Genomic DNA, 26,136 nt, shown 5'->3' with positions numbered 1-26,136 from the left:
TGTTTAAAAAAAAATATTAATCGTGTATTTGGAAAATGTCAAACATGTATATAAAAATATTAAATATGTATAAAAAATGTATCAGATGTATAACAAAAATATACGATGTTTACGAAGAAAAGTAGACATCAAAGATATACTCTAAAAACTGTTAATCATATATATGAAAAATGTTAAACCACAGCTTCAAAAAAATGCTAAACCAATATTAAAATTGGTTTTGCTTGTATAAAAAATGTACAATGTGTATGAAAACAAAAGAAATTGAAACATCTTTTGGAAAAAAATTAATCATGTACTCCCTCCATCTCATATTAATTGGTGCTAAAATAAACGTATCTAGACGTATTTCAGTGTTATATACATCCATTTTAGTGTGTCTAAGATACATATATTTTAGCATCAATTCATATGGTATGGAGGAAGTATTCGAAAAATATTAAACATGTATTTAAAAAGTATTCTCAATTTATAAAAAATAATGTACAATATGTAACAAATATGTAGATATATGTTAAAAAGGAAAAGGAGTAACCAAAGAGAAAATGGGAAAAGGAAAACAAAAAAAACAATGCAAAAAGGAGAAGGAAACAAAGAAAACAAAATGGTCAAAGAAAAGCCAAGAAAGAAACAAAAAACCATAGGAAAACAAGGAATTTTTTGTGAAAACCGATAAAGAAACAAAGAAAACATGTAAAAACAAAGAAAACTGAGAAAGAAATAAATAAAACCGGAGTTAACCAAACTAAAACTAAAAACAGAAAAAAAAATTATTAAAAATCGCAGTCACGTTACTGGCTTTGCCCATATGTGTTCTCGCTGGGGACTCTATGCGTGAGACGGATGCTATACTTGCTATAAGTAAGATACGTGGCACCTATTTGGCGGGTAGGTCGTTGTATAGAGACCTAGCGTATACCCCCGTTTCGCGCCTGTCCAGCGGGTGGGCCGCCCAGTCTGGTCTTTTTCCCTCCGGTCTTGGGAATGTTTGATGGACCGACTTTTTCTTTTTTATTTGATTTTTCTTTCATTTATCTTTTTATTTTATTGTTTCATTATGTATTTCTTTTCTTTGTTTCTTGTTCGTTTTTTCTTTTGGTTGGGCTAGACCAAATTTGACATGGGAGGAATACATAAAAGGAGATCTGAAGGACTGGTGTATCACCAAATAACTAGCCATTGACACGTATCCGTGGAAACTTGCTATCCATGTCAAGACCCATGAGTTGGTAGCTAGAATTTAAGGGTTTCACGTGTACCCCAACTTGTTTGGGACTAAAGGCTTTGTTGTTGTCTTTTATTTCATTTTTATTTCTTTCTTTAATTTTATTTGCATTTTCATTTTATGAATATCTTTATAATTTGTGAACATTTTTATAAAAAACTAAATATTTAGGAAAACACGAACATATTTTTAAAAAATTCTGAATTGTTTTACAAATTTCTGAACATTTTCTGAAACATGACCATCTTTAACAAATTGCCGTCATTTTTTAAACTGTGATTTTTTATAAAATTTTCGGAACAAAATTTAAAATTCAAAAACATTTTTCCTTTGAAAAATATTTTTTGAAATGCATGAACATTGTGGAATCATTGAACATTGTTTGAATATATGAACTGCATTTGAAATTCATGATTTTTTTTTGATTTTTTGTTGGCGTTTAGAAAAATCATGAACATTTTTTCAAATTCAGAATTTGTTCTTAATACGCGAACATTTTTTGATTTCCTTAACATTATTTCCAAATCATGAACATTTTTTGAATATGCGGACATTATTTTCAAAATCTTATATATTTTTCGAATCTGCGAACATTTTATAACTTCGCGAACAATTTTCAAAATCATGAACAGTTTTTAATTCAGGGACAGTTAATGATTTCTCAAACATTCGTTTTCTGAATTTCGGTATTTTTTCAAAGTTGGATCTTTTTAAAAATTTCGAATTATTTTAAAGTTGAAAAATGAAAATGAAAGAAAAGAAAAGGAAAAAAAAGTAATAAAAGACAGGGTCGTTCCGCCCTGCACATGGGCGGGCCCAAAAAGACGTCAACCGAAGCGAGGTATAGCATTCACGGTGGTAGGTAGTCTTTTTTTAGGGAAACTACATTGCTTTATTGATCAACAAGGTCCAAAGGAACTGTTACAATGCCATGTGGCTCATTGAGCGACACATGTCTACCCAACTCGAGAGAAAAGGGAAATTAGCTAGATTGTCTGCTTCAAAGTTTCTACTCTTATGATTCATGAATAAAATTATAGCTCTCAAACTACACAACATCGGCCTTGATTTCTCTGAACATTGGGACATCAGTTATACCTGCAAAAGTAATCAAAGAAGACTACTAATAATCACGGAGGGAGGGAGTGTGTCTCAAAGAAAAATTACACCATGTTCAAGAATCTCATCATGTTCTAAAAAAAATCACCAAGCACGTGTTAACACCACAATGTGTTACATGTGTTGATAAATGCGTCTTTGTCATCGCCCTCCTGCCATGGATCTTCTCAACAACGATCCATTCGTTTTAATTCTTCTTTTATTGTACTCCTTAGGACTAAAAGAGAAGAAGATTCACATACTTTTCAAGATTCAAGTTTAACCACAATTTTAACCAATAAAATGGACAAAACTTAAACCATTAAATTAGTATCTGGATTTTCCCCCATGGTATGAATTTGAAGTTACAGGACTTATGCATTACTAGTCCAATTACTACTTAAAGTTAAGTCTTGAAAACCGCATACATTATTATGGACTGCGGCTGGTTATTTATGTTTGTATTTGAGATTGTCTTGACCCGCCTATGTATTTGTATCCGGTCACTATTTTCTACATTGCGTGCCGCCACTCCCTCGCTTCTCCATTGTGCACACACCCTTACTCATTGATGTCATCCACAATGTGTGGAAGCTAGACGCCCTCTCTTGCCAACGACATCCATTCCGCCTTCATGTGCACCCATCGTTGATGTGTTGCAGCGATCTTCATCGCCCTGGTAGTTCGTCGGTTTTTAGGTAATGGTGGTGCTGAGCCAGAGCTCGTGCTCATGGGGCAAGTATTGTATATCCGCCCATGACTATCTTAGTCAACTACTGTTGAAACTTCTTGAGAAAAAATTGTTCACTTGTCTTTCTTGCGAAGAAGAATTAAACGAGAGTTGGCCGGTGGGTGCTGGTTCACAAAACTGAACCTCCACTCGGGATCACCAAAAGTTAGAAGGTACCCTAAGATTTAAGATTCAATAATATCAGTAATTCAATAATCATAATTTATTTTTCAACTATACTCTAGAAATCTGCAACACTTGAATTAAAACTAATGCTCAAAACACAATCATCATTCTCTATTGAAACTAAAATGTCGTTGTTTCATTCACTAAAACCCAAAACCTGCGGACATTGAAATTTGTATTATCAGACTTTGGGTTCCTATAATACTTTAAAATGACACATTTTATTTTTGAATATTGTAGTACAATTTTTCATAAATTCCAGCCTAGATCTTTGATTAAAAACAGTAGAAAACCAGAGCCGGTTCCTTTTTTATTTCACATTTTAGTTGGGAGCATTTGAGTTAATTATCATTAGTATTTACCCCACAGTTTTTTTATCATTATTATTATAATTGTTTGTGAGCATCTATGTCGTACTGTGTTTTGAAAACCAAATAGAGAACAACACTTTTATGATATAAATGAGAGGGTAATTAACCCACCCTTGCAGTGGCCTCGGACAATAATAATCTTCTGAAATATTGTACCTACACACCGTGTGGAATGACTCTCAGTTGAGTAGACACTTCTGCTTCGGTACAAAAATACTACACATATCAATTCAAAAAGGAAGTATACAAAGAGTACACAATATATCTCACTAGTCTTGAATTTATCTGTGGACGACATTTAAGCCTTCTCCGCAACCATATCCCAAGGATGTCTTTTTGAGGTCGAACAGCAGGCGCATATATCACCTCTATCTTCTCCAATTTCTTTCCCCTGTCTCAGCCTTCTCCACACAATTTCCTCCCCATTCTACACCAGACCGTCATCTAGCTGCGCTCTACCATCACGCGTTGTCGCTGCAGGCTAAGGCCGTCTGGGGTCATCGTCATCGACCATCTTCCTAAGAGCTCGGGCAGGACGCGGCGATCCAGATTTCACTGATCTCTGCACACTGGCCGGCAGGTTCTACTTCTACAGGACTAGTTAGCCTCGCTGCCGTGGTATGTATGTGCATGTGACGGGATGGCCTCTATCAACAGTTCAACACCCTACTGTATATGCTGTGTTTTTGGTTTCCTCTCAAGTAATTTTGGTCATCGATCCATCCTTCCTTCATGTGCTTGCTAATTCCTATGTCACCAGTGCTACTATAGTAAATCAAAAGACAGCTAATTAATCCAGATCAAATGAGGCTAGCGACATAAGAATCGGTTACTGTTGCTGAATTATTTACTTTACTTTTAAATCGCTCATTTGTTATACTTTGAAACCAGGCTAGCAAAATAGTGATCTTCATATTATACTTGAGTAACTAGCTAGCGAGACGAGATGCATGTACGTAAATGTGTTGTCTTTCATGATTGGGTTCGAGAGAGGCGTTTTGGCACGTGGGAGCATATGCTCCTGGTTTTTAAAATATGTTTTAAACATATTTTGAAATGTCACAAAATTGTGACAAAATGATTCCCAACTACATTTCAACATTCTACGTGCACAGAAACTCGTTTTGCGGAAAACCAACAACTTTATGTCAGATGTAAAAATATAAAAATAAGTGTTAAAAAGGCTTTTCATGAGACATTATTTTGTCTTTGGGAAACGCTTGTATACGGTCGACCGGCCGAGCGTTCGGCCGGTCCGCTCGCTCGCGTTGCTAGGCAGCCCAGGCCCACTACCGACTAAGCTTATCTCTATCCCCACCACTTCCATCTTATCCGCTCGCACTTTCTAGAGACCACACCAGGCATCCTCACCCTGCTCGTCCTTCAATCCCCCGGCTCTCAATCTCTCCTCCTTCTCCTTCGTGTGTTCTCTCCAGAAATCTCCCCATCAATTTGAGCTCGTTTTTACTGCCTTCTCTGCTTCCTGCAGCATTTTTCCGTCATAGATCCATGAGAGGGGTCAGCTCGTCCTTGCTTTTTTTTTTACCTTCTCTCTCATGCCATGTGCAGTCCGCCATGGATCCCACGAGGTTGGGCTCAAGCACATGCAGCACGCACGCTCTGCTCTTGGGAAAGGAGATTGTTGTTTCTTTTCTTGCCGTTCATCTCGGAGCTGCACCGGCATGCGATGATGCTGGAACCAGTGTTCCTTGATGTTGGAACCATTAATCCTTTTTGCTACCACAAGCGTTTGGTTTTGCTGGAACCAATACTCTTTTTTGCCATCACAGGTGCTTTGTTTTGCTACCACTGGCTTTCTGGTTTGCTGGAACGAGCTTGATTTTTTGCTACATCCGTGTTTTTTTACTTTTGCTGGGGGACAACTTCCATTTTGTTTTGCAATATTTTGCTACCACTGTTTTCTTATTTTGCTGGATACAATGCAATTTTTTGCTACAATTCAATCGGGTGGATGGGAGCTGCATCGTTAGTTCTTTGCTGGAGCCGGCAACACATATAGCTACTACCGGCGATTTGTTTTGCTTCAACGGCGATGGGACCTAGAGAGTTTTGCTGGAACCAAATTTCTTCATGAGGTGTGGCGGCGAGATGCATTTTTTAGTTTTTATGCTGCATTTTGTTCCTTTTTGCTGGAACCATTATTTGATTTTGCTACAACGAGCATTTGATTTTGCTGGAACCGCGAATCAGAGCTGGGACCAGTTTTTCTAGCAACTGAATTTTGCTGCAACCATCCAATCGGCAAGCGGGACTGGTGAGTGGCCTCGGCAAGTGGCGACGGCGAGCCGGTGAGCTCGCGAGCAGTGGCCAGAGCTGCAATCGCCGCCACGGGGAGCTGCAACCACGGGCTCGCTTTTGCTGGTGAGAAACGCAGGAGGCGACAGCGGCGACCGGTGACGACGACGGCGACCGGCGACGAGCACAACGACAAGGGAGACGCAGGGGAGGTGCTTCGAGGCTGGCGCGTCGTCATCCATGGCGGCGCATAGGAAGCTTTTTCTTATAGAAGACGACGCCCGAGGAAGAGAAAGATGGGAATCGTGCGGCTCCTTATTATTTAATCGTACGGTGCTGGTACGACCGGCCCAAATTTGGGCCGGCACGCCGGCGCCTAACACTCGCCTTTGTCTTTTTTACACAAGGCGTATAAAATGTCGGTTTTTCACTAAACTTGGCGTGCGCACATACAATGTTGAGATGTACGTGTCAAATTTGTGTTTGGATTTTTTTGACATTTTGAAATATATTTTTCAATGGCAGGAGCATATGCTCCCATGTGCCAAAGTGAATACTTGACTACTTGAGAAAAATTCTAATAGTTGTCTTATTGTCAACGACACACACAAACTAAAAGCTAATAGTTGTGTTGTCTTGTTTCAAAGGTACTGCACTCTGGCATTGATTGCAAATGGATACCAAAATAAGAACAATACACAAGGTTGACCTAGAGCGCATGGTGCTTGATGAAAGTGCAGAGCCAACATACCTGCCATTATCACTTTTACAAGAAATCACAGATAGTTTCTCTGATGATCAACAAATTGGCAGTGGTGGGTCTGCGATTGTTTATAAGGTACGGATTACTCCCGCTTGTAAGCTTTCTCATTCCTTATCATTGTTGATCTAAAAGATAAATGACGTGCACATCACAATGACACACCACCACGTGCACACACATTGGTAATTCACATTGTGACTGCAGGGAACGGTGGGAAAAGGAATGGTCGCTGTGAAGAAGTTGTCCATAACAATTGACATGCATGAGAATAATTTCCACAAAGAGGTCGAGTGCCTAATGAAGGCCAAGCACAAGAACATAGTTCGTTTTTTGGGATATTGTTCTGACACGCAAGGGATGGTGGGGGACTATGACGGGAAATTTGTCATGGCAGATGTACGAAACTGGGTGCTATGTTTTGAGTACATACCTAACGGAAGTCTCGATAAGTATATTACCGGTATGATCGTGAAGCTTATTTCTATGTTTTTTTTCCAGGTCACTACATAGTCATAGCATCCCATATTTTGTGATAGTCCTAGCATACCATATTTTTGTGACGGTGGGGTCATGGACGAGCGCACCCTATTGCGTGTTGGGGGCCACTTGAAGGAGTCAACAAGGCAGCCATACAAAGGTGTTGGCAGTGCCTATACCAATGTGTCGGCACCGGACAAATCCTTGGGTGGTGGTACAGATGTCATATTTTCCTTTGGCACAACGATGAGCTAGGGGCAGGGCTTGGATATGGTGGCGGCGGCAGGACAGTCCTCTCCCCCTCATTCTCGGGTGCGGCGGTGAGCCCAGGGTGAAGCATGTGACCATCACTATTGTATTGTCAGGAAGGCGACAAATGCAAATGGCAGTGTCACTGCCTATGATCGCTGTAGAGGGGTGGGTTCGTTGGGGGAGAACCTTGGCGGAGCTTAGTGTACACCAACCCGGCCGTCGCACCCTCCATAGAGTAGGAGATCTCTTCATGTGGCCTTCCATTCGATTCTATTTTCATTGCAGTCTGTTTGTTTCACAAAACCGGCCGCAAGGTTGCATTTGATATAGGTTTTGCATTCATTTTTGTATTTATATTTGGAGTATTTCTATTCATTTCCATGTCCGTAAATACATAAAAATACATACAGTATAACTAATATAGATTGGTATTGTAGACTAGAACTCACCAGAAAAGTGTAGGCATATTATCCATGAATTATTTCCTCCCTTGAGTAAGGGTAGTGTTGGTCCATTACATGTGGGGCAACTAATAATGGTGATCAAAACTACCAGCGTCCGGTTTTTTCTTAACAGTTTTTTGGGTCAAAGTGCTAATCTATGTGAGAAGATATGTTTATTTTCTTCCTTGGAATAATATCATTGAATAAAATAGCAAGTGGGGAAGTTAATTTAATTAATCAATTAGAAAGTGACATGCTATAGTTGGGTGTAAACCTGCCTTTGCATATTTGAACACCGAACGTCTCAGATTTATTCTCTACTCTTCTTTGACACTAATTTCGACATCTTTGAAAACATATTGGAAATGCTTTCTATGGCATGCATCAATTGATTCACATTATTATCTCTAAGGTACGCAAATGTGGAACCCCTTTCCTCCGCAGATGCGTCTTGTGGACTTAAATGGAGAGATCGTTATCGTATTATCAAGGGAAGCTGTGAGGGCTTACTTCATCTTCATGAGAACCGTATTCTTCATTTAGATCTCAAGCCCGGAAATATATTGATAGCTGATCACATGGTACCTAAAATTGCTGATTTTGGACTCTCAAGGTGCCTCGATGAAGACCAAACCCGAGCTTTTACTTCACATCTATGTGGATCTCAGTAAGCCACCGTCTCGAAAGCTCTTTTTTTTGCGGGGGTTTGAAATCTCTTATTTATTCTGCACACATCTCTATTGTGTGCACATTAATTTATTGGGCCGTATAAATTTTCTTGTAGGGGATACTTAGCACCAGAATTCTATAGAGGACAATTTACATTTGCGTCGGACATATATAGTCTTGGCATTATAATTGTGGAGATACTAACAGGAGAGAAGGGGTATCCAGAAGAGGAGAATGTAAGAACAATTTAAGTGTTTGCGCATGTTAATGATAGATTTTCAAATGAAATATGCTATGTTTTAACTGAACCTTAGAGTAATTGCAGAAATCATGTATTCCCAAACAAGAACGGTCTAAACCAATATCCACTTTTGTAGCACTGTGCCTTCAGCAGACCACATTGCATGTTTAATTAAGCCTTTGTGAGCACTAAGATCACATCCATGGCAGCCTGCAAAAGGGTAGTTTCACCCAAAAGATTGAATTTACAAAGAAATATGGAAATGCGCTTATAAATGTCAAACCACTTTTTGCATCTGTAGTTGAGTAGTCGCTGCTGCTATAAAGTTCACCATCTACTCCCTCCGTTCCATATTACTTGTCGCTGATTTAGTACAACTTTGTACTAAATCAGGGACTAGTAATATGGAATGGAGGGAGTACATTTTAACTCCTAGCTGCAACTTTGTAGGTAGTTGCAAATTGGATGAATCAGTTGGAGGCATCAGATCAGTGGCATACACAGTTGGAGCAAGTAAGAGTATGCACTAAGATAGGGATACAATGCATGGACTTGAACCCAAAGAAGAGACCAGTTGCACGCCATATACTTGATAGACTAGATAAAACAGAAATTACCATCGAAACTGGCATAAGTGGTTCATCAGTTGAGCAGCAGGTTAGTTTCCTAAAGGAACAGTATTGCCAAGAGAAAAACTCAAAGCTTTCTTATCAGTACCTTGGAAAGGAAATCAAGGAACACGCTGGAACAGAAGGACTTGCAGAATATGTAGAGATACCTAGAGAAGATCATTGGCAGCAAGGGGAGCAAGAAGCTTCCAGTGATCAGTGGCCATTAAGGGGAGTGCAAGATGTAAAGAAAACTGTAAGCCCACAAGGTGCAAGTATTTCTAGCTCTAACAATGGCGTGCTCTACAAGTTGAACAATTTGGACATCTTCGACAGAAAAGCACACAGGAATCACGTGCGGTATGGTGGGCCTACATTGGAGAATGTAAATTTTGTGAAACTTTTCAAAAAAAAGGAGCTCAGTCCAATTTTAAAGAATAAGAATCTTATTAGAAGAGATAGCTTTGGAGTAGTTTACATGGGCCTTGTTGATAGTGTGCCGGTTACAATAAGGAAGCTATTTAGTGGTAGTGTGGTACAGAATGAAGATTTTGCAAATGAAGTCATCATCCAGTCTCAAGTCATTCACGGAAATATGGTTAGGCTCATAGGTTGTTGCCTTGAATTTGAAGTCCCGATGCTAGTCCATGAGTTTCACTCTACAGCTAACCTCCATTACATTCTTCACATCAACATCAAGGTGCCTCTTAACCTTGGCGTGCGATTAAGTATTGCTGCAACATCGGCAGGTGCTCTAGCTTATGTGCATTCTGCATTTGCTACGAAAATATTACACGGTGATGTTAAACCATCAAATATACTCTTGGATAACAACTTTGTGCCAAAGATCTCAGACATCGGCATATCAAGGTTGATCGTGAGAGGCCATGAACATAGCGGAGCATGCATTGGTGACATGGCTTATATGGATCCTCTATATGTACGAACAGGCCTACTGACCGAACAAAGTGATGTCTACAGTTTTGGAGTTATCATCTTGGAGCTTGTTACTAGGAGAAAGGCCACACATATGGACAAAAACAGCTTAGTAATTAATTTCCTTGAGAACCACAAGCAGGGGAGGAAATCGACCGAGTTGTTTGACAAGGAAATTGCAGTGGCAGAAAATTTGGAGCTTCTTGACACTCTGGCAGGAATTGCTGCTGAATGCCTTAATTTTGATGTGGACCTAAGACCAACAATGGTAGATGTCGCAAATCGTCTATCCATGCTGAATCAATCATGTAATTTGAGTTGACAAGTTGATGCATTTACTAGTGGAGTTTTAACATGTATGATGTGTTGAATAAGCTTCTGATAGGTACAACTATGTATAAATGTGTGATGATCGAAGTGTGGTTGTGAAGAAATATTTTAAGTCCCACCTGTTAAGTGTGCTAAAGCACGCCCTCCCAGGCCTCCGGTAAGAAAAGCTCAGTCCGATTGTTGGTTATGCTTCTGTGGTGTTTACCTGGTCTGGATTTGTGGCTTACATCATATTCGTACCGTCCTTATGATGTTAGTGATTAAATTCTTGGACTGTTTACTGTTGACACTGTTCATAGGGTTTGGTTAACGCTGATGGACTTCACATCACGTTGCCACCAAATCAATTGTATGAATTTGCATGGTGACATGAACAATAATTCTGCGAGTAGCGGCAGCAACGCATACAGTCTGTGCTGCTAATAACCCTGCAGTGCAATGCTTGCCCAGCACAGTCCACCGTCTTGTGTTACGGACGATGACGGTGGTGTTTTGCATTGATTTCAGGTGGCCTATGCCCTACGGCCCGATATCCAGCGCAAATGTAAATTTGCATTCAGGTCGCATCTGCTGCCTCCCAAGCCAAACCTGAAAGGGGAATTAAATTCAGATTCACACAGCTGCACGCCTGCACCTCATTCAGACTTGGATATGTCTGATGTGATCTTGCTCCTACGGAGTAGTATATCAGCTGATAGTGACACGGCACCACCAAACAGATTCATCTCAGCTGCAACAGCCAAAAAAGACTGAAACGATCAAGATTCAGAGCAGCTGAGAGAGGATTCAGTCAGATTCTTGGGCTGTCAACCGGTTGACCAGCCCAACCCAACTTTTTTTAGTTCAAATTTGCATTCCTCGTTGCTGCTTGTTGTCACGCTCCTCGCACGTTTTTTTTCCCTCTGAACCTGAACTCACATCACCAATGTGCTAACGATCATTGGCGCTCGTCGGCGACAGGGGTTTCCTTTACCAAAAAGGCTTCCGCCCCGTTTTACATATAAAGCAAAGATCACCAACATCCCGATACAAACGCACGCCATCACAACAACACACATAACGCAGCAACACCACCCCTAACTACGAAGAGATGAAGCCGCATACGTGGACTCCAAGGTGGCGCCTTCAGCAAAGATACGACACCGAAACGCCGCCACCGCCCGATCCAAGGATCAGAGTTTTCCCTGAAGCACACGATGGGCAATGAGAGCCGCGACGACGCCTTCAAGAAGGGAACGAGTTTCGCCACCGCCGGTCTGTCCGCAGAGAGAACAGGTTTTCACCCCGGCCACACCTCACTGCCACCGAATGCCGCACCCCGGCTGCCACACCGCCCGCACGACCATGGCCACCGGGCAGCACCAAGCCGCGGGCTCTGCCCAAAAGCACCGCGCTACCACCACCGGGGCCGCCGCCCTGGCACCCAAGACCAAGGCACCACCTGACCGGAGACCCGCCGCTAGTCCAGCCGAAGAGACGAGCGAAAAGGCCCCGCCTTTCGCACCCATGGACCACCCCCAACGCCGAGACCCAAAAGGCCAGCCAAAACTAGCCTCCACCGCTCGTCCTGCAGCCCCGAGCGCGAGACGAGATCCGTCCTACCGCCGGGAACGAGACGAGCCCCGTCCTGCTGCCGGGCGCGAGACAAGCTCCGTCCTGCGGCCGGGCGCGAAACGAGCGCCGTCCTGCAGCTCCGGGCACAAGACGAGTGATGGACCGCAGCTGGGAGAGAGCCAGCCTTCCATCGAAGTATCGCCCGGACGACGAGGAGATGGAGCGATGGTCGAAGCGGTCTGACCGCAAACGAGCCGACGCCGGGGAAAGCCGCCCGTCACAGCGGGCAGATCCGCCAAACCATCGTGTAGCCGCCACGCTCCCGGGAGGCCACCACCACGTGCCGGACCTCCGCGCGCCGCCGCCCACGGCCAGAGCAACGGCTATCCCAGGGCACTGCCCCGCCCACGCCGTCCACCTGGATCCCACCGCCAGTTCCAGGACGGACGCGCCGCCACCCACCTCGCAGCCTGAGCCGCACCACAGCGACGGGCGCGTGCTGCCCCGCTGGATCCACACCGGCAGCATGCACCCACCGCCCCCGCGCCCTGGCCCTGCGCCGTCAGCCAATCCCGTGCCAGATCTGGCAGGGATAAGGTCAACCCGCCACCACCGAAGATGCAGCCACCACACCACCAAGGAACAGCAAGGCACCGTCGCCGGGCTCCGCCGCCAGACGCCGCCTCACGCGCCCGCAGTTGTGCCGCCGAGCCCCGCAGCAGCCCGACGCCCCCGACGGCAGGTTGTCCCGCGCCAACCCGAGCCCCCGCGCGGAGAGGAAGAAGAGGCCCCGCCGCCGCCTACGCCGGCTGGGCTTCGCCAGGCGGCGGCGGGAGGGAGAGGGACGGGTCCGGAGGGCTATGGATTCCCCCGTCCGCTCGCGGGAGCGGAGCGGGTGGTCGGGTTAGTTAGCAGCGGGGATTCTTTCAGTCACGCTAGGTCATTCTATCAGGGGGTTTCCTTTCCCGCCGGCGGGGATGATGAAGGATAAAATGCCGTGTCAGCTGATGTTGAAGGATAAAATGACGTGTCAGCTGAGCATAGGAGGAGGAATATTGTAAGGCAAGGTATTACCAATTCAAATTGCAAGTCCATATGCCAGAGCATGCGATTGGAGAACGGAGAGCATGGCCGGTCGAATTACTTTATTTGATTTGATTTGAAGAAGTACGACGTCAGGAAAGGGACACGCCATTAGTTTAGTCTGTTTTCCCCGCAAAAAAAATAGTTTAGTCTGTAGACACGTCACCATGTTTTATATATGTGTTGCAGCTCAACTTGCTCTACTACTGACCACACTAATCTGCGCCCCACCATCACAGCGTTGACGTTGGGTCGTCGTCGTCTTCCTCAAACCTCAGGAGCGCCGTGGTGATCCAGATCTCACCGATCTCCGCTCAACGGCGGACAGGTTCTACAGGATTAGTCCGTTCATTACACTTCGCTGCCGTGGTATGTATGTATGTATGTTTGTACATGTGGCTTTTGTTTCAATTCCTAGATGGATGGCCTTTTGCTATCTATCAACACCCTACTGAATATATACTGTGTTTTTGTTTTGGTCTTGATTAATTTTGTTCTACCCCAATCTATTCATCCTTCCTTTTTATTTTGCGGGAGATTCATCCTTCCTTTATGAGGTTCCTAATATCTTGTTGTGCTGAATCATGCTATATAGTTTCGCGCTAGAAAAAAGAATCATGCTATAAACGATGCAGGGACGCCGATAACAACCGAACGTTCGGTCTGGGAGTTACCCAGATCGAACGATTCGTTCGCTCCCGGGGTGGGCATCGATGGAACAAACTCGTGCGCGCGCTCCATTCTAGGCTGGCCCATATAACTTCTTTTTTTTTTTCTCAATTATAAAAACCAAAAACAGTGCGGCCATTCGGGTTCAAACTCACAACCTCAGCGTTCTAAGGGTACAACAACAACCACTAGGCTATTCACCCGCTTGTGCACATTATTTTTCTCCTTCCCTTTTATTTCTTTCTTTAGTTTGCGGTTTTTTTGGGTTCCCTTGTAATTTTCCAAAAGTTTTTATTTAGTTTCTCTTTTTTCCTTTTTTTTTCTTAAATAAGCAGTCTTATTTTCAAATTTGTAAAAAAATCAAAATCAATGAACTTTTATTGAAAATCGTGATTTTTTTTTTCAAATTGCCTGAATGTTTTTCAAATTTGATGTTTTTTTGTAAATTTTGATGAACTTTTTCAGTTTTTCGTGAATGTTTTATCAAAATGGATAAATTTCTTTTTCAATTAGATGAACTTTTGTCTAACCCTTTTAAAAATCGATGAACATTTATCCAAAATTGATGAGCATTTTTAAAATTGAATGAAACTTTTTCCAAAACTGATGAATATGTTTTAAAAATCAATGAACTTATTTTCAAATTGTATGGACTTTTTCATATTCAACGATTTTTTTTCAAAATTGATGAATCTTTTCAAAACCATAAAAAATCTAAACAATTAAGATTCTTATTTTCAAATTTGTAAAAACAATTCAAAATTGATGAAATTTTATTCAAATTTATGATTTTTTTAAAAATTGCATGATTGTTTTTTTAATTTGATGCTTTTTTTGAAAATTGATGAACTTTTTCAGTTTTTTGTGAACGTTTTCCCAAAATTGATGATTTTTTTTCAAATAGATGAACTTTTTTTCTAGAATCGATGACTATTCAAAATCGATGAACCTTTTAAAAAAAATTGATGAACATTTTTTTAAATTGAATTAAACTTTCCCCAAAGTCGATGAATTTGTTTTCGAAATTAGTGAACTTATTTTCAAATTGGATGAACGTTTTTATATTCGATGAACTATTTTTTTCAATTAACATTTTTCATAACCTATGAACTTTCTTCACATCTAAAAGTGGATGAACTATTTTCTAAATAGCTTAAATTTATTTTTCAGAATATATGAACTTTTTTTGAAAGTTTTGAACCTTTTTAAAATTGATGAACTTTTTTCAAACGTACTAAAGTCCAAATAAAGAGGCAGCGGACTTTCCCCTTTCCGACTTCTTCGGGAGCAGCTCGACTAGCGTTGCACCAGCACCTGCTCCTGCACCGGCTCCCGCACCAGCTCCTGCACCGGCTCCCACACCAGCTACTGCACCGGCTCCCGCACCTGCTCATAGCAACTCGTCCTTCGTCTCGGACATGCTCGGCAATGCTTCATCTTTGGCTGAGCTCGACGCCCTCACGGTACATGTCACACCGGCCCTCTTCAATAAATGTATAATCTCCCGTTTCCGCTGTCTTTCGGATGTCTCACGTCGTAGACATGTCTTTGCAGGCCGACCTAACCCCGTGCACCATATTGTACACCATCAGCGGCCAGAAGTTTGACATGGGGAAGGCGACGATAGTGAAGCCGAAGGAACAACTGTTCCACAGCCGGCCGATCCCCCTGACGTCTTCAAGGTTTCTGTGGCCAGTGTCAAACCGGGCCACGAGAATTTGGCTCCTCCGATACTAGGGGAGATGACGACGAGACCCCGCGGCGGCTTGGCGATTGCAAGAGGTGGGTCCTGTTGTGGCCAAAGAGTCTGCTTCGTCTGGAGGCGGCCGGGAGCATGAGTAGGCCTGTTGCCGGGATGTCCCATTAAAAAGGCAGGTCCCATATTTGAAATACAAAAATAAGATCAGATAGCGCTCAAGAGGTTTTTCTCCATACGAGAAATCCTTCACTCGCAGGGAATTCAAATAGATGTGTTGAAGATCATCAAAGAAAGGAGAAGACTAAGCAGCTCAATAGGGTCTCGAGTACGACTATAGTACCACCCACAACCACGCAACCTCAGCAAGGTATGAACATCAACACCCCACCTACCCAATTAGCGTCGCCTGTCGTGTCGGGTGATAGCGGACGGGGTGAGGAAGAGGCTTCATTAGTCGCTGATGACGTCGCCGCCGTCGAAGAAGCAATGCATGATATCGATGCCATCGAATAGGATGAGGATGACGATGACACTCTACAGTATCTAAATACTGGCGCCTATGACGATGGAGGATTGATGGCTCAGCAGTATGAGTACTCAGGGTTTGAGCGTCATGAGTCGGTGCCTGAATTGCCGGAGGATGAACGTATTATATATAATCTTCCAGTAGCAAAGAAGCATAGGAAGGGACCGAGGAAAGGCAACAAAGTTGCTTCTATGATCCAGCCGCCTCAGCAGCCTCGGGTTCAAGATCGTATAGCTATCCTCGGTGCGGCAAAATGCCATATCCCCGGTCATCCGATCCTACCTAAGGCAGCGGTAGAGGCCATATATGGTGATCTAAGGAGACTTCATGATGATGTGCTGCGGAGAGAGAAAAGCCTAATCGCCTCAGAAAATCCAGGATACCCATTGTACGTGGTTAACGTGCCACGGCAAAGGTTTTACGTCGACATATTCCCCGCGGAAAATTTCTTCCTTCGATTCGATTACATCTTCGACACATTTCACTTGAAAAAGCTGGATTTTACGTTTGTCCGCCTTTTTGCCTTGTACATGAACTACATTATCGGGATTGAGCAGATACCTTATATCTGTGTCGCTGACCCGTACTTCATGCACGAGGGCTTCTTGGCAGTCTGCCCAGAGCACCGTGAGGGACTACATCGCGATTTCATGGTCGCCAATAAGGACAAGGAGACGATTCTCGTGCCTTATCATCCCATGTAAGTCATCCACGCGGATATCCTTCCTTCGATTTCAATCATTCATTTGCACGATGGAGGCTAATTTGAGGTGTACTTATTTTGCGCAGCCACGGGAGCGCCGTCCTCATCATCCTTTACCCCCGATTCTCCCACGCTCTTTGCTTGGATTCGTCGAAGAACATGAACAAAAGGATTACACCCACATCAAGTTTGTTCTTGACAGTGCTATCTTTATCTACGGCGTACGGGGTGGAGAGATCAAGACCAGGAAGACAAGGAACCGCAGGTCCGCCTTCGGCCATAATACCGACTTCTGCTGCATCCAGCAACCGAGTGGTACTCTTAGTGATGGATTCTATGTCCTACACCACATGCTGGAGTACAGACAGGATTAGCAGAACCTTCGCATGTCACCTACATCCGGTGATGCCCATATTCTGCAATGGGTAAAGAACCTAGGAGATATCCTGGATCATCAACTTCGAGCTGAGTTCTATCACATCCAATGTGAACTTGCCAAAATCATCATGAAGGAGGTCCTCGAAAAAACAGGGATGTTTTACGAAAAAGGGCAAATGCCGCCGGAAGACGTCCGAACACGCGTAGCCGCTCAGCGTCTCGACCTGAAGCCTTTCACTAAGCTCGGGGACTATCTACCTGACTTGGATGGATGGCACGACATGTTGGAGTGATTGACGATATATGACAATGTGTCCATTTAGTCCATACTTTCTGTATCACAAAACTTTGAGTTATGCACGATGAAACTTTATTTGTGATGTAATTAAACCGTCCTCCTCAGCTAGCAAAGATCACTCTAGTTAGGGCATTTTGGGTACGATGAACTTTGTTATTTATGCTTATGATATGTTGCTTCCATTTTTGCCAAGTTTGTCTCTTTCTGTTGCCCAACTATATATCTTTCATATCATCGACTCATGTGACGATGTAGGTGCATAGATCATCGATGGCGAAGAAGTGCTACGCCAGGAGTATACGACGAGTGGCCGGAGTGTCAGGCCCAGGTGTACCGGTTTCCGAGCGACAGGCAGTAGTTAGTTTAGAAAATAGAAAACACCCTTAAAAAAAGAAAATAGGAAACACCGAAGCAACGAGATTAATTGCGTGTCGCCAGGAATAGACCCGCCCTTGGATTTCATTCGCTCGGTGGCCTCCGAGATGAAGAACTCCAGCAGCCTCATGTCGAGGTGACCTCCACCGGCTCCTGCGACGCCACCACCTCTACGGCAACATCTCCATTCATCGCCGTCGTCATCTATCTGGCCTCTCCGACCTCTTTAAACGTGCTCATGATGGGCACGCGGCTGTGTCTCTCTCCTTCCTCTCCTCCCTGTGCCCCGTAATCTCCTGCAGGAGCTCACAGTCGCCATGCGCCGCCGCTTGCCGTCGCCGTACGACGCCATGGGCGGTCCTCTCGGTCCGGCCCGAGCTTTACCACCGGCGGTCCGGTCCATGGAAAGCGGACCGCGGGACTGCTCGGTCCGGTCCGGTCCGGTCCGCCGGCGGCCGGTCCAGACGGCGGCTCGGTCAGGGCCCGGACCGGCCCGGACCGTGTCCACCCTGAAGTTTGAGTTGGCTTGGTCGGGGTTTTCGCCTGATTGTCCCTTAATAAATCAAGCAATTGTGTGGTTTTTGGACTAGTTTTTTTATAAATCGGATCAACTCTATTCCTTTTATGAAATTACAGGAGCACCCTGCCCTTAAGAAAGTTCCCTAAAAAAATACAAATGTATGGTAGTTACTTATCAGATATTACACAGCCTTCGTTCACCTCATGCGCCAGTGACGCAACGGGTGGAATGTAGTAACTCAAAATATTTTACACCGTGTTGTCAGACAATGGCGAACCCGGCCGGCCGGCCGGCCAAATTTTGTTATCTAAAAGGAAATGACGTGTAAGGGTGTTACTCACACCATTAGGTTAGTGGACGCAACGACCATCATCATTTCTATATGATTATAGTTGGTGAGTTGGGGCTCAACTTGCTCTACATCTAACACCCTTACACCCTTAATCTGGCTGGAGCAAAATCTACGCTCTGCCATCAACGTTGACGCTGCAGGCTAGGGCATGCAGCCTGGGGTTGTTGTCGTCGTCGATCTTCCTCAAAGCACATGAGCGCCAGATCTCATCGATCACTGCTCAGCGGGCGCCTGGTTCTACAGGATTAGTTACATATCTTGCTTCCGCTGCGGTATGTATTTACATCTCTGTTTCTCTCTTGAATTTTTCAGATGATCTGTGCAGACTTGTGGCTAGCAATAAAATCTTCCTTTTCAAGACTAAATTAAACAAAGAATATGTTTCTGTTGCTGAATGATTTAATTTTAAATCGCTAAGGCCTCGTTAGTTTTGAAGGATTTTCGTAGGAAAAACATAGGATCAAGGATTCCAGAGGAAAATTTCTGCAAGATGCATAGAAAACGCGTACAGAAATTTTATTAGGAATACTATTTATTTTCTATGTTTTTGAGGACGCGCTGCCATCTGGTTAAAACGAAGGGAGAAAACGACCCAGTCAATTCCTGAAGACAGGATGCTGCTGTCTCTGAGTAGGAATCCTACCCGGTCAAACTCAGCAGGGGGTAAGGTATGAACAACTTCCGATTAGAGAATGTAGAGCATGGCCCATAGGATTTCTTTATCCCTAGTGTATCTCAGTCACACCATTTTCAGTTTAGTGGATACGACGACCATCATCGTGTAGAATTGCAGCTCAGCTTGCTCTACTACAACCCACACTAACTAATCTGGCTGCAGGACCACTACGCTCTAGCATCGAAGCGTTGACGCTGCAGCCTGGGGTCATCGTCGTCTTCCTCAAAACTCAGGCAGGCCGCGGCGATCCAAAGCTCGCCGATCTCTGCTGTCTGCTCACTGGCCGGCAGGTGGGTTCTACAGGACTAGTTGGTTCATTATACTTTGTTGCCGTTGGTATGTATAGTACATGTGGCTTCTTCTCTCTATCTCTCTTAGTTTCTGAATCGAATGGCCTCTGTCGTCAGCACCATGCTGCATATATAGTGTTTTGCTCTCATGGCGAGCAGCTAGAACGGTTCTCCGCTCCGTAGTGGAGGAGTGGAGGGTTGCCGAACAGGGTCTTAATTAGTTTCTGAATTGAATGGCCTCTGTCAGCACCATATGCTGCATATATAGTGTTTTGATTTCATCGTAATTAACTTTGGCCTACCTCTTCCCGCCGATTTTTTGTCGCGTGTGCTAGTATAGCAGCTCAAAATGACAACTAGTCTAGATCAAATCAGGCTTAGCTATATAAGCATCTGTTACTGTTGCTGAATGATTGATGCACATTAAAATCACTAACTGCTTGTCCTTGTACAGAGTCAAATTAATCATACGAGAAAATTGCTAGTCTCTACGGTAGATCTTGATCTTGTATTTCAGGCTCTTGTCATCAAATCATCAACTCGGCCGATCCATATTTGTGCTAGCTAATTAAAACAAAACAAACTGCTCACGAAGTGGTGACTTGTATCATCAACCTACTAGGATTTGTTTTTATGGAACCTCGTCAAGAGGGCAGGGTGCTACTGCAATTTCGTAAACAAGAATAGAGTTGGCTCGGTTTATAAGAAAAACTAGGCCAAAAACCACACGATTGCTTTATTAAGGGACAATCACGCGAAAACACACAGCAAAGCCCCAACTCAAACTCCACCGCCTACTCGCCCGCTACCCGGAAAGAAGTGAGTGAGCTCTTTCGAGACGCCTTGAAGAAAGAAACACGACGTCTGCAGACACCGTCGTCGCTGGCATTGACCCCATCGATCAATAAAGCTTTCTCCCAAAATTCGCCCACAACTCCCTGCAAAACCTGGTCTGGCCACACCAACAACCACCATGACAATTCAAGAAATAACCAACCATGGCCTAGTGGAGAGGAGGAACTCCTTGGCGAACACTCCAAAGGAAAAGGCCCAACCTATTAGGATTCAAGCATGCGAGCTAGCAAAATACTAGTTGTCTTTTATGATACTTGAGTAATTCACTAGCTAATGTGGAGTTGAGATGCATGTGTATACATGATCTTCGTTCTTCCACTCTGTTTTCATGGTTTAGTTATGCAATGGGGTATATGGTGGACTTAAAGTAATGTTATATATTGCTCTTGTTTTGAAGGTGTTGCACCGGGTGTTGATTGTGAATGGATAGCGACATTTGTATCAGACACAAAGTTGACCTGGAGCGGATGCTGCTTGATGAAAGTACAGAGCCAACGCGCCTGGCGTTATCGCTTTTAGAAGACATCACAAACTGTTTCTCTGATGATGAGCAAATTGGCAGCGGTGGGTTCGCCATGGTTTATAAGGTACAAATTACCTCTAGCATGATATCTCTTTCCTGATCCATTGGTGTGATCTAAAACATGAACGACATGTGCACATCAGAATCATACAACAACACATGTGCAGACAAGTAATGCGTGTTGTTACTGTAGGGAATGGTGGGAAAAGGGATGGTCGCTGTGAAGAAGCTGTCCAACACATTTGGTGTGCATGAGAATAAATTCTATAAAGAGGTTGAGTGCCTAATGAAGGTCAAGCACAAAAACATAGTGCGTTTCTTGGGATATTGTTCCGACACGCAAGGGAGAACTGCAAATTACGAAGGGAAGTTTGTCATGGCAGAGCTGCGAAATTGGTTGCTATGTTTTGAGTATGTAACGAATGGAAGCCTCGATAAGTATATTACTGGTAATGATCATAATGCCAATTCTTATATTTATTTTTATCAAATGTCATTGCGGTACCAGAGTCCAACTCAAACAATACATCTATTTGAAATGAGAAATTTCAAGATGCTCCTGAACTATTTTTAACCACCTACTCATTTTGATCTCCAACAACCTGTCAAAGTTTGTGATGTTTTATTTACTTCACGTCAGTATCTTGCATAGCTCCCAGTTATATTTATATGTAGAATATTTTTATTCATTTCCGTATACAATAAACAACGTGAAATTACATCTGATAGGACCGTTATCTGTTGGTATTCACTCTGTTTTGGGCTCTTACTGTAGACTAGAAATTCACTAGAAAAATACCCTGCTCTAGCAGGTTACTTGCACATGAGCATAAATTTGGCTTCGCCTGTTTTATTAACAAATAGTTTACTGAGTTTTATTAGCTATTCTTGGCTCTTTGAGGATAAGTTAGAACATCTTAAATGAGAACTCATTAGATGCATTGCATGATTAGGAATTTGTAGATTTACATTACATTATGAGCATCTAAGAGGCGAAATATGAAAAACCTTTGCTCCGCAGACGCATATCGCGGACTTGAATGGAGGGAGCGCTATAATATTATCAAGGGAATATGTGAGGGCTTACTTCATCTTCACGAGAAACGCATTCTCCACTTAGACCTGAAGCCTGGTAATATATTGGTAGATGATCACATGGTACCCAAAATTGCTGATTTTGGTCTATCAAGGTGCCTTGATAAAGAGCAAACCCGGGCTTCTACCTTGAACCCATGTGGATCGATGTAAGCCAGTCTCTTGAAAGCCCTTTTTTGTTTGGCACGAAGTGATATTTGAGTGCACATTTGTTGATGACGATCTAAACTTCTTGCAGGGGATATTTGGCACCAGAATCCTTCGGAGGGAAACTAACATTCGCATCAGACATATATAGTCTTGGTGTTATCATAATGGAAATAATGACAGGAGAGAAGGGATATCCAGAAGTGGATGTAAGAACAATTTAAGTGTTTGCTCGATGTTGAAGGATTCAAATAACTACATATCTTATACTCTAGTTTACCTTACAGAAACTGTAATTAAATCTCCCCAAAAGAACAGAATTTTTAAAAATCACGTCCCACTTGCATGGTATAGTCTAAAACAGTATATATTTTTGTGGCACCCCACCTTCAGTACCACATTGCTTTCTTAATTAACAAAAAATAAACTTGCATATAAGCCTCTTTGGCCTAAGATATAGCACTAGAATCGCATTTGTAGCACCACACTTACACTTGTCCTTGCCGGTCCACCTAAAAGATCGAACTTCATGAGGAAATGTAGAAAAAAGCGGCCAGCCCTGTGGCTCCCTTAGGCCTAACACCGACTGAAAGTAGGCTACAATTTTTTTAATTGTGCTAGCCCATTCTTGAACTCAAGATCTCTTTACACGCATACCATGTTGTGTTTCATACACCAACCAGCTTACTCAGGTCAATCTAACGTGGACAAATGTGAGAAATGCACTTATTCTTCAACAAATACAACGTCCAACTGACAGCATAGCTCAATTTATAATATATAATGGCTACATTTTTTCCATATTAGAATTTTGAGCATGTCTCTCTACATAGATCACTTGTCGTCGTAGTTTATTTTCTAGGTCTAAGTCACAACTGCAATTTTGTAGGTGGTTAAGACTTGGATGAATCGGTTGGAGGGATCAGATCAAATGGAGGCACACTTGGAGCAAGTGAGAGTATGCATTAAGATAGGGATGGAATGCATTGACTCGGACCCAAAGAAGAGACCAGTTGCACGGCATGTAAAGGATAGGCTTGATAAAATCACAAGTACCATGGAAACTGGCATCAGTAGTTCATCATTTGAACAAGTTAGTCTCCTAAAGGAACAATGTTGTGAAGAGAAAGTTGCAAAGCTTTCATCTGAGTACCTTGGAAAGGACATCAAGGAACATGCTGAAACAGAAGAACTTGCAAAATATATTGGGGCACCTAAAGAAGATCATTGGCAGCAAATTCGAGAAAAAGCTCCAGGTGATCAATGGTCATTATGGGGAGCGCAAGATACAAATCAAAATGTCATCCCACATTGGCAGCAAGGTCGAGAAGAAGTTCCAGGTGATCAGTGGCCATTATGGGGAGCGCAAGATACAAAGCGGATTGACATCCCACAAGGTGCAAGCAGTTCTAGCTCTAACTCTGGTTTCCTCTACAAGCTAAACAATTTGGACATCTTCAACACAAAAGCACGCAGGAACTACGAGCGGTACGGTGGGCTTACATTGGAGAAGACAAGAACTGTGAGACTTTTCAGAAAGGGTGAGCTCAAACCATTTTTAAAGGATAAGAATTTGATTGGAAAAGGACGCTATGGAGAAGTTTACAGGGGACTTGTTGATGATTTTGCACCAGTCGTAGTAAGGAAGCTGATTAGTGGTACTGTGCCGGAGGATGGGGGACTATTTCCAAATGAAGTCGAGATCCAATGCCGGGTCATTCACAAAAACATCGTTAGGCTCATAGGTTGTTGCTTGGAAGTTGACACCCCGATGCTAGTCTATGAGTTTCTCTCTAGAGGTAGCCTCAGTGACATTCTTCACAGCAACAAGGTGTCTCTCAACTTGGATTTGCGTTTAAGTATTGCTGCAAAATCATCACATGGTTTAGCTTATATGCATTCAATGGCCAGTAGTAGCAATATCTTACATGGTAATTTTAGACCATCAAATATACTCTTGAATGACAACTTTGAGCCTAAGATCTCAGACTTTGGCATGTCAAGGATGGCTGTGCCACACACTGGAATAGTTGCTGGTGACATGGTTTATATGGATCCGGTATACCTACAAACAGGCGTGCTAACCAAACAAGGTGATGTGTACAGCTTTGGAGTTACCATCTTGGAGCTTGTTACTAGGAAGAGGGCCAACAGCTTAGTAAGGATATTCCTTGAGAATCACAAGCAGGGTAAGAAATCAACCGACTTGTTTGATAAACAAATTGCGGTGACGGAAGATTTGGAGCTTCTTGACACTCTGGCAAGAATTGCTGTGGAATGCCTCAACCATGATGAGGACCTAAGGCCGACAATGGTAGATGTTGCAAAGCGTCTATCTATACTGAACCGATCCCGTAATGTGGGTGGACTAGTTGATGCATCTACTAGTGGAGTTTGAACAACATGTATGTTGTGTCGAATAAGCTTCTGATAGGCACAACTATATGTTAACGTGTGATGATCGAAGTGTTGCTGTGAAAAAATCTTTGGAATGCCAACTGTAAACTGTGATGAAAGCACGCCCTCTCAGGTCTCTGTCGGATTGTTGGTTCCACTTTCTAGGAATTGTGGCTTCCATTTTATTCATACCATCCATCCTTATGATGCTAGTGATTAATTCTTGCAATGTGTACTACTTGAGTGTTGACTCTGTTCATAGGGGGTTCATTTTGATGGAGTTCATATCACACTGCCACCAACCAGTTGTATGAATTTGCAATTTTGCATGGTGATATGAACAATCAGTTAATCTATATTCCTTTATTGTAGTTCCGCGGGTAGGGGCTGCAACGCAAGCCTCTGCAACTTACACAAACGCATACACTCTGTGGCTGCTAATATTGATGCTGTGTTCGAAGAACCCTGCAGTGCGATGCTTACACAGCGTACTCCACCGTGTTATGTTGGACGATGATGGCGGTGTTTGCATTGATTTCCAGTGGCCTATGGCCTGTGTACCAGTGAGTATATTTATGGCGGGCTAATGCTGACGGAGTCCACTTCACTCTGCCACAAAACCATTTGTATGAATTTGTGTGGAGATATGAACATTCCGTGGGGTTTACCCTTCTGTTTGAAAATACAGAGTTCATAGTTCCTACATCGTGTGCTGTGAAATACCACCCGTTCTGTAGGATTGTTATCGTAATGCTTCTCTGAACTTTGGACAGGTGCAATGCACAGTCTATCGCAGTAAGAAAGCAAGGCAAACAGCTGCACATACGTTGACATCGATAGTGACAGGCGGATGAACGAGAGTTGGCTGGCAGTTACTGTTCGTGTGCACACTCCCTCATGTTCTGTTGGCCATCTAAAGAAATTAGCAGTCAAACCTCAGCTACTGAACGAAACTAACAATTCCGGATGAGCTATATCAAATTTGGGTGTATACAAAGCTAAAAAAAAGGACCGGTTTCTTTAAGGTCACAATCTAGTGAAGTTTCTTTTAAGATCATAGAGGACGCCGACTGCAGGAGTCCCCCTCCCCCCATAGCAGTGCAGTGATGTGCTCCACGGTCTCATCAATCGCAGAATCTCCTTCTCGTCGTCGTAAGGCGTTGGGGGTGCAGGACAGAGACAGACCCATGTTGATTGTCTTTCAGCACAGATTCAATTTTGGGTGATATCAGGCGCTTTGTTCGTCTTGTGCATTTTCACTCATCCGCAAGGACATGACATATATGATGCCATTGTAAACTGAAGCTTGTCAAATTGCAAGAATTTAAGCCTAGGACATCATCAATGAATAGTGAACGGAACGAAACATTTCAGAACAGTTCACTCTGAACTGTTCTGAAACATTTTAGAT

At 43.1% G+C, this 26,136-nt stretch overlaps 2 protein-coding genes across 5 annotated transcripts; both read left to right on the top strand.

Moving 5' to 3' along the window:
* The first annotated feature begins 3,957 nt into the window (after window positions 1-3,957).
* LOC123143149 (protein STRUBBELIG-RECEPTOR FAMILY 5) lies at window positions 3,958-10,755 on the top strand. 3 transcript variants are annotated; one of them, XM_044561992.1, is made up of 6 exons: window positions 3,958-4,228; window positions 6,514-6,704; window positions 6,834-7,089; window positions 8,246-8,468; window positions 8,586-8,706; window positions 9,162-10,752. In XM_044561992.1, exons 2-6 carry the CDS (start codon window positions 6,540-6,542, stop codon window positions 10,575-10,577), a joined length of 2,181 nt encoding a protein of 726 aa, XP_044417927.1. In that variant the 5' UTR covers window positions 3,958-4,228; window positions 6,514-6,539; the 3' UTR covers window positions 10,578-10,752. The 3 variants fall into 3 exon arrangements, with proteins under 3 accessions (XP_044417927.1, XP_044417928.1, XP_044417929.1); XM_044561993.1 differs by having other exon boundaries at window positions 3,971-4,190; window positions 9,162-10,753; XM_044561994.1 differs by lacking the exon at window positions 3,958-4,228 and having other exon boundaries at window positions 6,534-6,704; window positions 9,162-10,755.
* Window positions 10,756-14,783: 4,028 nt separating this feature from the next.
* LOC123143147 (uncharacterized) lies at window positions 14,784-24,984 on the top strand. 2 transcript variants are annotated; one of them, XM_044561985.1, is made up of 10 exons: window positions 14,784-15,354; window positions 15,446-16,816; window positions 16,906-19,014; window positions 19,295-19,410; window positions 19,581-19,708; window positions 20,961-21,150; window positions 21,280-21,535; window positions 22,108-22,330; window positions 22,420-22,537; window positions 23,218-24,984. In XM_044561985.1, exons 6-10 carry the CDS (start codon window positions 20,986-20,988, stop codon window positions 24,724-24,726), a joined length of 2,271 nt encoding a protein of 756 aa, XP_044417920.1. In that variant the 5' UTR covers window positions 14,784-15,354; window positions 15,446-16,816; window positions 16,906-19,014; window positions 19,295-19,410; window positions 19,581-19,708; window positions 20,961-20,985; the 3' UTR covers window positions 24,727-24,984. The 2 variants fall into 2 exon arrangements, with proteins under 2 accessions (XP_044417920.1, XP_044417921.1); XM_044561986.1 differs by lacking the exons at window positions 14,784-15,354; window positions 15,446-16,816; window positions 16,906-19,014; window positions 19,295-19,410 and having other exon boundaries at window positions 19,438-19,708.
* Window positions 24,985-26,136: the final 1,152 nt, after the last annotated feature.

Source organism: Triticum aestivum, chromosome 6D (assembly GCF_018294505.1).
Source record: "Triticum aestivum cultivar Chinese Spring chromosome 6D, IWGSC CS RefSeq v2.1, whole genome shotgun sequence".
Lineage (NCBI taxonomy): Eukaryota > Viridiplantae > Streptophyta > Magnoliopsida > Poales > Poaceae > Triticum > Triticum aestivum.
The sequence above is the reverse complement of the archived record's forward strand: the minus strand, read 5'-3'. Positions and strand labels throughout refer to the sequence as shown.